The sequence below is a fragment of the Hippocampus bargibanti genome, linkage group LG01, assembly GCF_051943395.1.
Source record: "Hippocampus bargibanti isolate YZ-2025 linkage group LG01, ASM5194339v1, whole genome shotgun sequence".
Lineage (NCBI taxonomy): Eukaryota > Metazoa > Chordata > Actinopteri > Syngnathiformes > Syngnathidae > Hippocampus > Hippocampus bargibanti.
In genome coordinates, this window is record NC_142734.1 from 25,796,849 (window position 1) to 25,812,695 (window position 15,847).

At 47.4% G+C, this 15,847-nt stretch overlaps 1 protein-coding gene across 5 annotated transcripts; it reads right to left on the reverse strand.

The window, feature by feature from the left end:
- Positions 1–599: 599 nt before the first annotated feature.
- On the reverse strand, positions 600–11,378 carry ccm2l (CCM2 like scaffold protein). 5 transcript variants are annotated; one of them, XM_089005318.1, is made up of 11 exons: positions 11,223–11,378; positions 10,514–10,681; positions 10,287–10,370; positions 9,471–9,630; positions 8,683–9,266; positions 3,123–3,252; positions 2,914–2,977; positions 2,666–2,822; positions 1,683–1,821; positions 1,398–1,545; positions 600–1,206 (listed from the first exon to the last, which is right to left on the reverse strand). In XM_089005318.1, exons 1-11 carry the CDS (start codon positions 11,250–11,252, stop codon positions 1,068–1,070), a joined length of 1,803 nt encoding a protein of 600 aa, XP_088861444.1. In that variant the 5' UTR covers positions 11,253–11,378; the 3' UTR covers positions 600–1,067. The 5 variants fall into 5 exon arrangements, with proteins under 5 accessions (XP_088861444.1, XP_088861437.1, XP_088861427.1 ...); XM_089005311.1 differs by having other exon boundaries at positions 600–1,203; positions 9,471–9,654; XM_089005301.1 differs by having other exon boundaries at positions 9,471–9,654.
- Between the last annotated feature and the right edge of the window lie 4,469 nt (positions 11,379–15,847).

A 15,847-nucleotide genomic window follows, 5' to 3' on the forward strand; every position in this document is an offset into this window, starting at 1 on the left:
GCGTTAGTGACAAACAGAAGATTAAAGGACGACCGACACCTCCCGACAAGTTGTGTCCATAATTTGTAAAATCACTTCAAATGACTTCTACTGAGTGTATTTTACAAAGATTCCACCGCATATAGCTATATTTTATGTTTCAAGACTCGCACTGAATATTCAGGAAGTCTTGTTTTTGAGTTGGTGACGATTCCTGATGTGACGTCACGTCAGGAACGCCCCTGACCGAGAAAGTGACACATAATTCATTTTGGGTACTTTGGTCTGAAAACTTTGTGTTGATCCATGTTGATGGCGAAATTAGAAGGAAAACACGTAAATAATGCGACGGTGAGTCGTTGTGTGTTGCCCAAGACTACTATTTGATACTAGTTGACACAAATTCCCAGCAGACAAATCAGCCCATTCCCAATGAGCTTGGGCACATCTTGTGCATTTTCTGGGACACTGCATTGTAGTCCTGATGGCTCGAATTGATACGGACGGACTTTAATCGATTGCAAACATTGATGCTTTCCACTTACAGGACAACCGACGTCACTTTTTTGTTTCCTAATTGACATCAGAAAACGTTTGATAGCATCTAAAATACCCAAAACACGCATTATATTTTTATTCAAATGCAAAACACCAATAAACATGACTTAGTGTCCAAAATATGCGAAAAATTGAGCTGTGAATTAGGCATTTTCAGAAAGTCGGTACAGGAACTTTGTAAGTCACATAAAAAAAAAATTATGCTCACTCCATTGAGAACAAAAAAAGAAACAGGAGGAGTCTTGCGTCCCTCCCGGGTGAGTGAGCTTCACATCCTATCGCTAAAAGAAGGAAAGCCCAACACCCTCATTCCGTCCGCTTGCATTCGGGATCTCGTTTTTTTCGGTGACGACTGACAGCTCGTGACCACAGTTGAGGGAAAGTACGTCGATCGACCTGGTACATCCAGAACTTTGCCTTTTCGCCTCAGTTCCTTCACCACTACAGACTGACTCTCAGCAGAAATCTGCACCAATGCGACTGAATGCACCACTCGGATGATTTGGGGGCGATTTGGACTTTTGAGGTTTTCACAGGTAGTAGTCCTCCTCCTCCTCAATATCAGCGTGTGCACTGGCGAAGCCCAGGGTTTGGATGTCGTGTGTGATGTCGCTGATACGGCGGTTGAACTCCTGAGACCCCGACGTCAGAGAGCAACTGTCATATCTGCTGGGAGTTAAAAAAAAGATCAATAAGAAACAAACAAAAAACGTTGCAGGTAAAGCAAGTTCACAAAAGGCTTCAAATCGTGGCAGCGAGGCAGAGGAGTGAAGAATTCCCACGCGGCAAATTTTGGGAAGAAAGGTTAGCGGCTAGCTTGATTTTTCCGCGAGTACGACGGAGGGGCGCGCCTCCTGTACCCTCTCACAGCAGTGGCCGAGGTGTTGCTCATGCTGCGCTTGATGCGTCCGAAGCTGTCGGTCAAAATTCCCCCTTCCCGGATTCCGATGCTTTCTAGGAAGCTCTCAAACACGCCTGCATCCTGGTCCGGGATAAACGGACGCATCCCTGTGAGGCAAAGGCCTTTTGTCAAAGGGCTGACGGTGATTTCAACGTCGGAGGGCTTCCCTCCGATTGGGCTGGAAACCTGGAGTTTCAAACCTGGGTTCTCCACCCGGGTCGGGATTTTGCTGTCAGCTACTCACCCAAAAGCAGAAACTTGCGGTTGTCTCCATATAGCTGCAACAGTTCGGAGCAGAAGTGTCCAACATCGGAGCCCAAGCGGTATTCTCGTAAGCAGGCGGCAAAATATTGCAACTCCACAGCGCTGAGCTTGTTCCTTAGCTACGCGGGCACACGCGACAAGAGAGTTTCATCAGCAAATGGCACCGGCCAAACGATATGGCTGAGCTTGTGGCTCATTTCCACTTCATTTGATGGCCAACGCTAGAGACAGAAATTTGGAAATTCAGTTCATTTGACCGACACGCAATTTCCCATTCTCTGCAGTTGCTATTGTCCAAGAGATTGTTTGCAAGAAATCACATCTTTTGAAATGTGCTTGCATTGAATTTGCGACCACGATGGACACTGAACGTCTTTCGTGAGAAGAGCTTGACGGAGGTCAAAATAGGACCGTGGGAAGCGACTTTGCCAGTTGTTCCAAGCAAAATGGCGTTCAGTCTAAGGCGGTTAGGCCCATGGATGCCTGTCCCTTTTTTTGACTGCTGATCCACATTTCAATCAATCAATCTTGTTATCGGCCCGGGACCGAACGCATTTGGGACGGGTTCGCAGGCTGTGGGTTGATGGCTTGGCCATTCCTGCTTCAGACTTGAAGTTTGCTGCTGAATAAGTTTGATTTTGTCATCAAGTTGTTGGACGTGAGTCAAATTCGTTCTGATGTCTCAAATCTTGTTTTTAAATGCCATTTTCTTTGGTCTGCTATGAAATTGGATTGTTTTGCCAATAGTGGGCTCACATTTCAAACTTTCCAGATAGTAACTTTTGGAAAAGAGGACCTCAAGTGCGGCTGTCTCAGCCAGGGAACACATATAATACAAACAAATAATAATAATAAAATTCGAAAACTGTGCGTCACTCCGTTTGAAAAAAAAGTCTTTAACATTAGCTATGGAACGTTGTGGAAAAGAGTAATTTATTGGGGCAGACAGTAAGTAAAAAGCACCGTGGTCATGTACTCCTGCATGAGGGCCAGGGGGGCCTCGCCTTGGAAGGCGCCATCGGCTAAAGCCCGACCTCCATTGGAGTCTTGCAGCGAAAGCGATGAGCTCTCGCTGTAGGTCTCGCCGTAGTAGAGTTCAAATGCATTCTGGGATCCATCGCTAAAGCAGATGACAAAGCGCACAAAGGCGTGGATGAGTAAAGTGCAAAGCTGCGACTGACATTGTCTGGCCCCAAAACAACGACACTGACTGTGAGCTGCAGCAGCTGAACTCTGGCTCAAAACCATACGAAGTGTCCGTCAGGCAGCTGTCACCTGTCGCGTACATGCAAAGAGTTACGAGCGGCCTCGTTGCGAGCCGGCTGGAAAAAGGCCACCCGCCGCCTGTCCAAACGCTTGGCGGGGATCGTCGCTCGTGACCGCCGACAAAGTTGAGCAAACCCCTTTGCAACCAACTCACTTTGCTGGAGCCAGTAGCGGTCCGGCATGGCGTGGTGAAATCCTGCCCTGTCCACGCACTCGATGGTCTGATGGCCATAAATGATCTGGAACATCTGGCAGATCAGTGAACAGTACTCCTCTGCCGCGTCCTGAACGCACACAAATTTCAAAAGGAAAGGTCATGGCCACTCCCAAATAGCCCGATCAAAAAAAAGCAGAAATGAATGTTCTTCCATCATAGTTTGGTTCAAGGCCGTCACAAAAAAATGGAGAAAATCCGACTTCAACAGACTTGCACATTGCATGGGCAGTCATGGGCAAACTACGGCCCGCGGGCCACATACGGCCCGTTAGGCTTTTTAATCCGGCCCGCCGAATTTACAGTTTCTAAAACTCATGACAAAAAGTTAGCGAACAACAGGGCAGATAACTGAAAAGTTGCCTGCCCCATTTTTCACAACTTGAAGCACAATGAGACAACTAATCACATTAAAAAACATTGTCACAAAGTATAAAGTTTTTTTAAATCAAGAATGTATTGAATATTTGAATATTTCGTTGTGTAATAATATGTTTTGAATGTTGAAAGTGATTCCATTTTTCAATAAATGTTGATTTCTTTAACTTTGCCCCTTCGATGGAAACAGACGCAATCTTGGTAAATCACAGTGCACGTTATTTTAATCTATTTCCATATCCTCCTCCAAGTATCTGCGAAATACTATGTAAACGCCATATTCCTTGAGACAAATTTATTAACTAATCAGGGATATTTTTCACATTTGAAAGACAGTTAATAAATTGGGTTGTAGTGTTCTTACTGTGCTATGAGGTTTGTACACACTACATTTAAAGGACAACCGGCACCATTTTTTTTGTGTTTCCCACTGACATCAGAAAAACGTTTTATAGCATCTAAAATACCCAAATCAGACAGGCTGATATTTTTAGTTAAATGAAAAACACCAATAAAAATGACTTCAAAATGAATCCGGAAATGGTCAGTTTCAGAAGGTCCCACCCCCTTGTTCGTGACGTCACGCCAAGACATCTTGCTTTGCTCGAGAATCAAAACAATGGCTTCAGATTCGGAGAAGATGTTTTCTTGTCAACTCATCCAGTTATGAATATGATTCAAATAGTTCTGAAGAGGAAAGCATAAATATTTGCAATCGATCAAAGGAGTCCTCCCATATCAATTCGAGCCGCCAATGACAGTAATGTAGCACCCAGAAAATGCAGAAGATGGTGCCCAAGCTCCGTTAGAAATGGGCTGATTTGTCAGCTGGGAATTTGTGTCAGCGAATATCAAATAGTTGTCTTGGTGCAACACACAACGATTCACCATCGCGTTATTTATGCGTTTTCCTTTTAATTTCGCCATCGACACGGATCAACACAAAGTTTTCAGACCAAACAAAGTACCCAAAATGCATGGTGTGTCGCTTTCTCGGTCAGGGGCGGTCCAAATGTGATGTCAAAGGGGATCGTCATCAACTCGAAAACAAGACTTCATGAATATTCAGCGCAAGTCTAAAAACGTAAACTATAGCTATATGCTGTGGAATCTTTGTAAAATACGCTCAGTCGAAGTCATTTGAAGTGATTTTATAAATTATGGACATAACTTGTTCAGAGTATTTCCGGCCCAAACACTCCCTCCAAATGCTCCTGGCCCGGCCCCTCTGTCAAATTTTAGAACCCAATGCGGCCCGCGAGTCAAAAAGTTTGCCCACCCCTGACCTAGACCAAGGGCAGGGAAAATGCTACTGGACCCTCCGCACCCTTCCCACCACCTTTTCTAGCTACTCACCTCAGGCAGGCGCTATCGATCGATACGCACCAAATCCAGCAGACACTTACAGGACAACCGACGCCTGCGGACAAGAAAGCATCTTCTCCGAATCTGAAGCCATTGTTTTGATTCTCTGCAAGGCAAGTCGTCCTGGCGTGACGTCACGAACAAGGGGGCGGGACCTTCTGAAACTCGGCATCGCCGAGGTCATTTTGAAGTAGTTTTGGGACACTTTAACTCATTTTATTGGTGTTTTGCATTTCACTAAAAATATCAGCCTGCGTGTTTTGGGTATTTTGGATGCTCTAAAACGTTTTTCTGATGTCAGTTAGGAAACCAAAAAATGGCGTCAGTTGTCCTTTAACTCTCTGTAACCCAAATCTGTGTAGGGGCTCTTTGCATTTTTGCACAGCCTTTTGGAACACCATCGCGTTTTGTCATTGTAGCTCCAGCTCTGTACTCACTTTAACCACTGTTACTGACCATTTTCTGCCCCCACTGTAATCATATTTTATTCTACCACTAATCACTTTATCTCCGCTTGATACACTGTCTCACAGTTGTTCTTGAGAGGTCACATTTACATTACGGAATCTCCTACCATACTTATTCGTCATGTCCTCGTTTATGATGATATTAGTGCAGCGTTTTCTGTCGCGATTTGGTTGGCGACCAACGGGTGTTGGTCGTCCTCATCAGTGACAGTTAAAAGGACTCTCAGCACGATCATCTGTTGTCCGGTCATTGAATGTGTTTGCTTCACCCTGTCAGGTTTGCTTCATCTTGGCAGATTTTTACTCATGGTTTTCTTTGATACTTTGTACTTTTCTGTACGGATGACTTTGATGTTTTAGATTTTGTTCCTGCTGACTTTATTTTAATACAATTTGTCAAATACAACCTGCTGCTCCTTCCTGCCTGCTTATTGGGGATCCACGACCATCACCACCTTGCAAACCGCGACATTTTCTACCGGACGCAAATTCTTTGTGTGTGTCTACACACTTGGTCAATAAAGATGATTTTGATTCTTCCATCCATCTATCCATCTTCTGCCACTTACCCGGGGTCGAGTCGCGGCGGCAGCAGCTTCAGTAGGGAAGCTCAGACTTCCCTCTCCCCAGCCACTTCTTCTAGCTCGTCCTGGCGGATCCCGAGGCGTTCCCATGCCAGCTGGGAGACATAGTCTCTCCAGCGTGTTCTGGGTCGTCCCTGGGGTCTCCTGCCAGTGGGGCATGCTCGGAACACGTCACGAGGGAGGCGTCCCGGTGGCATCCTAATCACATGCCCGAGCCACCTCATCTGCCTCCTCTCGATGTGGAGGAGAAGCGGCTCGACTTTGAGCCTCTCCCGGATGAGCGAGCTTCTCACCTTATCTCTAAGGGAGAGCCCGGACACCCGACGGAGAAAGCTCATTTCGGCCGCTTGCATCCGGGATCTCGTTCTTTCGGACACAACCCATAGCTCATGACCATAGATGAGGGTTGGGACGTAGATCGACCGGTAGATTGAGAGCTTTGCTTTGTGGCTCAGCTCCTTCTTCACCACGACAGATTGGTACAAAGTCCGCATCACAGCAGACGCCGCACCGTTCCGCCTTTCGACCTCTCGCTCCCTTACACCCTCATTCGTGAACAAGACACCCCAATACTTAAACTCCTCCACTTGAGGCAAAATCTCCCCGACCCGGAGAGGGCACTCCACCCTTTTCCGACTGAGAACCATTGTCTCAGATTTGGAGGTGCTGATTCTCATCCCAACCGCTTCACATTCGGCTGCGAAACGCTCAAGCAAGAGTTGGAGAGCTCCACTTGAAGGCCCCAACAGTACCACATCATCTGCAAGAAGCAGAGATGCTATACTGAGGCCATCAAAACGGAAACCTTCAACGCTTCGGCTGCGCCTAGAAATCCTGTCCATAAAGGTTGCATGAAGGGCAGCCTTGGCGGAGCCCAACCCTCACTGGAAACGATTCCGACTTATTGCCGGCAATGCGAACCAGACTCTGACATCGGTCGTATAGGGACCGAACGGCCTGTATCAGGTGGTCCTGTACCCCATATTCCCGAAACACCCCCCACAGAACTTCACGAGGGACACGGTCAAACGCTTACTCCAAATCCACAAAGCACATGTAGACTGGTTGGGCGAATTCCCATGCACCCTCGAGGACCCTGCTAAGGGTGTAGAGCTGGTCCACTGTTCCGCGGCCGGGACGAAAACCACACTGTTCCTCCTCAATCTGAGGCTTGACTTTCCGACGGACCCGCCCCTCTATGACCCCTCAATAGACCTTTCCAGGGAGGCTGAGGAGTGTGATCCCTCTGTAGTTGGAACACACTCTCCGGTCCCCCTTTTTAAAAAGGGGGACCACCACCCCGGTCTGCCAATCCAGAGGCACTCTCCCAGATGACCACGCAATGTTGCAGAGGCGTGTCAGCCATGACAGCCCCACAACATCCAGAGACTTTAGGAACTCCGGTCGGATCTCATCCACCCCCGGGGCCTTGCCACAGAGGAGCTTTTTAACCACCGGTGACTTCAGTCACAAGGATCGGAGAGCCCACCTCGGAGTCTCCAGACACTACTTCCTCCAAGGAAGGCGTGTTGGTGGAGTTGAGGAGGTCTTCGAAGTACTCTGCCGGTTCACGACGTCTCGAGTCGAGGTGAGCAGCGCCCCACTCTCACTGTACACAGTGTTAGTGGTGCACTGCTTTCCCCTGCTGAGACGGCGGATGGTGGACCAGAATTTCCTCGAAGCGGTCCGGAAGTCGGCTTCCATGGCCTCACCGAACTCTTCCCATGCCCATGTTTTTGCCTCGGCGACCACCGAGGCTGCATTCCGCTTGGCTAATCAATACCTGTCAGCTGTCTCAGGAGTCCCACAGGCTATATAGGCCCGGTAGGACTCCTTCTTCAACTTTACGGCATCCCTTACTACTGGTGTCCACCAGCGAGTACGGGGGTTGCCGCCACGACAGGCACCAACCACCTTACGGCCACAACTCTGATTTGCCGCCTCAGCAAGGGAGGTACGGAACATGGTCCATTCGGACTCAATGTCCCCCACCTCCCCCGGGACATGTGTATAGTTCTACCGGAGGTGGGAGTTGAAACTCTTTCTGACAGGTGATTCAGCCAGACGTTCCCAACAAACCCTCACAACACGTTTGGGTCTGTAAGATAGGTGACATTCCACGTCCCAACCTTCTGCAGTCGAGGGTCGGACCGCCAGGGTCCCCGACTTTGGCTGCTGCCCAGCTCACAATGCACCCGACCCCTCTGGCCCCTCCCATGCGTGGTGAGCCCTTGAGAAGAGGGACCCACGTTTCCTCTTCGGGCTGAGCCCGACTGGGCCCCATGGGTGTAGGCCCGGCCACCAGGCGCTCGGCAACGCCCAGCCACCAGGCGCTCGACAACGAGCCCCATCTCCAGGCCGGTGACCTGCGTCCGGGCAAGGGAAAACCAGATCCATTTGTCTTTCTCTTCATACGGGGTCTTCTTTGTCTGGTCCCTCACCCAGGACCTGTTTGCCATGGGTGACCCTACCAGGGGCATAAAGCCCCAGACAACCTAGCTCCTAGGATCATTGGGACACACCAACCCCTCCACCACGGTAAGGTGACGACTCATGGAGAGAGATTTTTAGTCTTATTTTCTGAAAACAAACTCCCACTAAATGAAAATTTGTTATGCAATCAACACTTTTGCGCTTTTCAACTGGCACCGTACAGAGGAGAGCTTGTTGTTGTGAAGGAACTGCAACGGAGGGGCGCCAACCCACCTGGTTGTGGACGGCCAGGATGACGAGGTTGCAGTAAGCGTCGGGGCAGGGAGTGGGCTCCAGCGGGTTGTGGTTCCTCCTCTCCCAGCTTCCATAGCTTTTTCCCCTCTCCCAGCTCCCTGTGCAGGCCTGCTGCCGCCGCTCCCAGCTTCCGGCACCGCCCCCTCCTCCTCCTCGCCGTTCCCAGCTTCCCGCCCCCCCTGCCCCGTGCCGCCGTTCCCAGCTTCCACCGCCTCCGGGCGGCAACCCGCCGGCTGGCCGGGGGCGGCGGCCCTCCCAGCTGCCGCCCGTCTTGCGGGCAGCTTGTCTCCTCTCCCAGCTGCCCCCCACCCACTTCCTTTCTAAACTGCCCCCGTCGCCAGTTCCTCCTCCTCCTCGCTCCGGGTTGTGGCTCTTGTCGTGGCTGCTTCTGGACAGCGAGGGCCTCCAGTCCACGCCGCAAATGGTGTGCCGGCGCTCCATCGTCCCGCCTGAAGGTGGCGGGTCGGCATCGCAGCTCAGTGTTTGGCGTCGCCCGTCCATGTCCGGTGGCTTCTTCCGATCCAGGCTGTTGTCGCCGGCGACCACGGTGTCCACATTGAGACCTGCAGGCGAATGACAATTGGGTGCGAGAGATACCCAACACCCAAACAATGAGGTTTTGAGTTACGTCAGCCATTTCCGCTGGATACTGTCATCGGGACATTGCCCCCAGGCCCCCCTTTTCCCTCTCAGTTCGTCTGTGATATGAAAAGCCAAAGGTGTCCTTCGTGGACAAATGCTCCTCATGTTCTGGATCGTGAGCCCACCTGTCTTGAGGACCAGCAGGTGCAGCGCGTCGTCTCTCAGGTAGGACGCAGCGGCGAGTTCGTGCGTGGGAATCTTCATCAGCAGCTTCTCGTTGTCCCTCCATGTCAACAGCAGGCAGCGAGCGGACAGACTCAGGATGCAGTCCTGCTCCACACTGGTCTTGGATGGGAGAACTCGCAGCTGCTGCTAACCAATGTGGCCACCGGTCACCAAATTCTCAAATGTCAAACACTCGTCGAGGCAAGTCCTATTTTACAGGGTGACTTTAGTGGTGCCTAACTTGGCCTCGCTTTCCGGTACTTTCTAAGCAATCGGGGAGTGTTTTCCGTTGCGGCATGCAAACCAACCTAGAGCGATTGCCGAGTGGTTATCCGGCACAATAATGACTATTGAGATGCTTCATCCATTTCCACTCTAGGGATGGCACAGATGAATATATGAATGGACAAAGCGTGCCTCAAGTGAAGCTGGCCATCGTGCATTGCCGCTCTCCTACTTCAATCCGCTGATTTCATTTTTTCCCGGGTTTCTGTCACCGTGCTTGATGTACGGTATTGCTGAATCCGAGAGAAGCGCACATTTCATCAATTCGAATGCAAATACATTTGTTCCCATTTTATAATCACACATTTATCCGAATGTTCCTGAAAGTTTCCTGTGGCAACCACCAACAATAACAAAGACATCCGGACGCAAGTTGTACTCAACCCGAGTCACTTTGAATGGTCGATGCAAAGACTATGTTTATTTTTTGGAGAGGCTTTTCCAACGGTTCAAGATATTTGGCAAAAAGTTTTGATCGGAGGGAAACTCACCATGGCTGTGTCCAGTAGTTGCAGCAGTTCATCTCGACTAGATGGGTTGAGAGAAACCGAGACCCAGGTCAGGTGACCTAGAAACTGATGGGGCGTCATGAGAAGAGCGGGCCACATATCCACGGCACGACATTAACATCATTTCTACGCCCAAACCACTTGAAAGAGTCGACTTTTGCTGACCTTCGGGTCCAAACGGCCACATTGGACCGAGCGCAGGCTCCTACCTTGACCTCCTTCTCCACATAGTCGAAGATGAGTCTTTCGGGGTGGATGAGGAAATCGGGAGGGTAGAGTGGGACGGTGTGCAGCGGACGCCGGTCGACGCCGCCGCGCTCCGCCGGCCTGCGACTGGCTTTGGACCACACCAGACGCTTGATAGGAGACACCAAGCCCTGGGCGAGAGGGAAATAATATTGGAGGTGGTTGGGCCACGACAACTAATGCTGTGACTGGCAAGCATTCTTTGAAATCCTTGAGAATTCGGAACGGGACCTTTTTTCAAAGGCCTGAACTTATTTGAATTGAAAGATTTTTTCCGAGGAGAAAACCATCAGAATTTTAATTTGTGTGACAAACAGCTCCCAAATGCGCTGGCCAGTTCACATGCGATCGGGAGTTGGAATCGAGACATTTTGCTAGATCACTTCTTGGGCCAGCGGAAGAAAGTGAGGAGGACAACAATATATGTGGCAACCCAGCGACAATTTTCAGGAACCACGCCTATTCTATTTGCCAATGAGTTGATCTACAAAATATCTGAATCGACAGACGTCAGTATCACGGAGAATAATACAAAATATCTGAATCGACAGATGTTAGTATCACGGAGAATAATACAAATCTCTGACACAAATGCCCGAGGAGAAAATGTAAGGGCTGACAAAAAATAAGAATAATGATCATCATCATCATCATCATAAAATAGGCATTTACCTTTTTGGATTTCTTGGGTTCATAATCCATCACAGCAGTTCAGCCACTACTCTATTCAATTTTGCAATTGCTCAAATTTGGATACTTTTTTTCCCTGTGGTTACTGCGACATCTCCAAATCCTTCTTTTTTGCCCCTCTGCAGCTCAGTGAGTGTTTTGTCACCGTATTATTGGGTTACACACATGCGCGCACACACACACACACACACACACACACACACACAAACCCCCCCACACACACACTCAGAAGGGTACGGCAGGAAGCAAGGGAAGGTCACTTCCTGTCCAAAAGGAAACTCCACCACAGTCTGATAAGGCCCAGTATCACTGAACTGACACATGCACACGCATGCACGCACTCACACACACACACACACACACACACACACACACACACACACACACACACACACACACACACACACATACACGTTTTTGCTACATGGTGAGGACATGGTGTGCAAAAGTTTTTATCCGTGGGAACCCAATTTCGAACATGAAAGAAACATATTTATGAAACTCATAGAAAATTGATTTTAGGACCCAATTTTTTTTAGCCTGTGCTTACGCAGAAATCACTTTAAAATGGCATACTTCTTGATTTAATTTTTCCAGGTTTTTCGCAACTCCGAGGGGACTTAACGAATCATGTCAAACCAAAACTACCAGCAGGTGCCGCTTATTTTTTTTCAAGAGACAATATTTAGAGCCTGTAAGGTCAACAATTGTGTTTTGCAGGAGCCATGATCGTATATTTTTTTGACAATTCTAAATTTTGAACACATAAATTGTGAAGTATTTTGTTCACATGCACAACTGGGTCCAGCCCGCTCCCATTTTCTGACACGATATCCGACAAAATAATCAAGCCAGATGTAGGTGTGCCAGGTTCTGTCACAAGCAAAAGTTTGACTGCATCCAGTATTGGACTTTTCAATGTGCTATTATTTATCTATGAATTACATCCCATTGGTGCTGCCAGCAAAATTTTGTATGTTTAATCTATGGAAAATATCACTTGTCTTTTAATTACATATTGACAAACAACCTGTGCAGATCGGACCTAAATGACAATGTTTTAATTTTCTCAATTTTCACTCTAAATTGCTAGAACAAACATAACTTTTTCTTGCATATTTATTGGATTGGATTGGATTTGCCTTCATTAGTCTCACAGTGGAGAAATTTACATTTCACAGCAGCAAAGTTATGAAAGAAATGAAAATAGAAAAGCAAAATACAGAAGCTGCTGGAAAGGCAGCCACTCTCGCGGCGCCGTCTTGAAGTCAAAAGAACTAAAAAAAACTAAGTAACAAATAACATGAGTGAATTATAAAATGGATTGAAGAGAATCAAGTAAATTAACACTGCTCACGTACCAATTTCAATGGCGGTCTCCGATCTTTTTAATAATTGAAATACATCAACCTGAAATTTCAAACATTCAAGACATTGTGGTCAGAAAATAAATACAAATTGCTTTCATATTAACAACTGCGGGAAAAACGTTCAAGATTGAAATAAAAGTGCTGGACAAAATTGGTGTGTCCAGAAGTTCAGTCGCCAAATATTCAATTAAAAAAAACACTCAATATGTTGAAATAAAAGCTATTGTCTCTGTGTTGTATTGAAATGTGCACATGACACATATAACATACATAAAAACAATGCATTGTTCCAGCTGCCAAACCTAACCTTTCCTTAGTTTCGAACCTAACCTTACCTGCGTTTTGCGGACATTCTCATTAATTTATCAATGCGGTTCTTCACGAAATATTTAACTCCCTTCCAAGTTCTCCCTTTCAATTCTTCTGGTGAAGCCTTAATGCAGTTCATGCATTCGTCTTTGCCTGGAACCTTGAGAGACCCGATGGAACCCATCTAAGTTTTCTCCACAGCGTGGATTTCTTCTTCTGTCCACTTTTTTACTTTCATTTTTACTTCTTCCTTACATTACATGAATCAGAATCAGAATCAGAATCATCTTTATTGCCAAGTATGTAGAACACACAAGGAATTTGTTTCCGGTAGAACACGCTGCACTAGTATCGTTGTCAAAAAAACTGCTAAGTGGCACTATACAGTTCCATTTTGAAGAAGAAATGCTTATCTATTTACTACTGAGAAAACATGATTTTAAAGATTCCATTCCGATTTCTATACACCCTGGACGTTAACTTGAAGTTGTTTAATACTAAATATCCCATAGAATGTCATGAGGAGGAAGATGTATATAGCATTTTTTTTGTAGGATAACAATACATTATGGTAATCAAAAACAAAAATAACGTATCATATTTCCCCTACCCATACAATACCCCTACCCCTACCACTGTTGCTTGTCAGATGATAACTCAGTCATGAACCAAGAGAAAACAGTTTACCTTTTGTTTGCTGTGGTGGAACAGGCACCTTCTTAACGAGCAGCATCTTCCCGTCTGACCTACCTGCACACAAAAAAACGGGTCTCTTGTTTCCATTTATAATTGTATTTTATTTATTGCATTCTATTTGGTTGTATTTTATTTATTATATTACCTGTCACATTTTGCCAGGTGATGATGGCGGGTGCGGATCCCAAAAAGCAGGTAGGAGGGAGCAGGAGGTTGTGTTTGACAAATTGTATTAAAATAAAACCAGCAGGAACAAAATATAAAACATCAAAATCATCTGAACAGAAAAAATACAAAGTATCAAAAGAAAACCAAGATTAAAAGTCCGCCAAGATGAAACAAACATGCACACATGCATATAACATGCATCAACATGCACAATGCATACAACAGTGCATCAAACAACAATGACATTCAACAATTACCCGACACCGAATGGTCGTGCCGGGGGTCCTTTTGAGTGTCACTGATTGGAAACGACCAGCACCTGTGTAGGTGCAGGTGGGGCCGACAGCGCCCCCCGTTGGTCGCCAAACATCATGACAGTACCCCCCCTTCAAGGGACTGCTTCCAGAAGTCCAAACAGTCTCCCGAAAGTTCCAACTCGCCCGGAAACGATGGTGGAGATGGCACCCGTTGCCTCTCCAGCATATGATGGGCGGCGGCCTGAGGGGAACGGGACTCAGCCTGGGGTGGACGAAGACGCGGCACGGCTCGTCGTGGCCGTGAGTGCGATCCCTCTCGCACGTTCACGCGATGACGCATGGCGCGGCATGGACGTTGCTCTGCCAGGCGCAGAGTGGCACCCCGGACGTCCGTATGGAACAGGTCTCGGCCGGACGCCGACGTGGGCGTGAACTGCCCGGCACCAGGGAAACGAGACCAGTCCTGAGCCGCACCGGGATCCAGCGGTGAATGTGGTCTCAGACTGACGTTGACAACGTTGCACGGCTTGTCGTGGATGCGACTCAATTCAACATGCACGACGACAGCGTGGCTGGGCGTGGGCGTGCACTGCCAGACACCCAGTGTCACCCTGGACGGCCACCTGGAAGGAGGTCTGGGCCGGACGTTGACATGGACGTTACGGCTCGTCGAGTGACGCAATTCAAACTCGACGAGGCGTGGGCTAACGTGGACGTAGCATTGTCAGGCACAAGGTGGAAATGAGACGGGTCCGTTTTACCTCCGGGATCCGATGGTTGGTCGGGTAATTCTGTCACGTTTTGCTAGGGGATCCTTTTGAGTGTCACTGATTGGAAACGACCAGCACCTGTGTAGGTGCAGGCGGGGCCGACAGCGCCTCCCGTTGGTCACCAACCAGATCATGACAGTACCTATGCTTGTCTGTGACTGTAAAGTGTCCTTGAGAGCTTTGAAAGGCGCTTAAATTGTAATTTATTATTATTATTATTTATTTATTGTAAATATAAATAAAACACAACATATGTATACTGTCTGTAATATACCCGACAGCAAACACATAATTGGATTTCGGGTGGGTACGTTGCTGTCTCAGCATCAGTGACTGCTTGTCCCTCCACCCACTCTCCTTGTGCAAGATTAGATTAGATCACATTAGATTACCCTTTATTAGACTCACAGTGGAGAAATTCACAAGTATTGTTCTGAATTTACAATGATTTTCTGTGTCAACATGAATATCAACTGACATGTATGACACCAATTGTCTACATTTTTGGGAAGGCATTGAACAAAACATTTGTTGACCTAAAGATTTTTTGCAAGTAACATCATGGATGTCTGCACTTCAGGTGTCAGGAAAATGGGAACCTTTCGCCCTCGTTTACCTTGTGTTTCAATTCTCTGGAAGTGCCGACACAGTTTCCGCTCAAGGTCAGACTAAGCCAGCTCCACATCCAGATGTGTCGACAATGTATCTCTCAAAGTAAACACAGTAAGTGGTATCTTAGAAACTAACCCTTCTCTTCTCCGGTCGAGAAGGATAATTTCGCAAAGTGTAACTTTTGCAAGTTCTCCCCAATGTTTCCTACTTGTGTCTTCTTTGAGTTGTCTTTGGACCTCAAGCTACTCATGCATCATTTTCACATCTTCGGTCAAAGGCAGAAGTTGTGGAACATTCCGTTTTGCCTCACGCAGATTTGTGAGGGCCTTTGAGGACACACATTCACTCCATCTGGTGCCACAGATTTGTTTGAACACCCGTGCATTATTAATGGCATCGTCATCACTTAAAATTAATCCTTCACA

Bases quoted from the DNA above. Each gene is read 5' to 3' on its own strand.
- ccm2l (XM_089005295.1), bottom strand. From the start codon at position 11,252: ATGGATTATGAACCCAAGAAATCCAAAAAG. The intron at 10,682-11,222 runs GTAAATGCCTAT...CCTCTCGCCCAG, and splicing joins AACCCAAGAAATCCAAAAAG to GGCTTGGTGTCTCCTATCAA. The intron at 9,658-10,286 runs GTGAGTTTCCCT...CACATTGGTTAG, and splicing joins AACTACTGGACACAGCCATG to CAGCAGCTGCGAGTTCTCCC.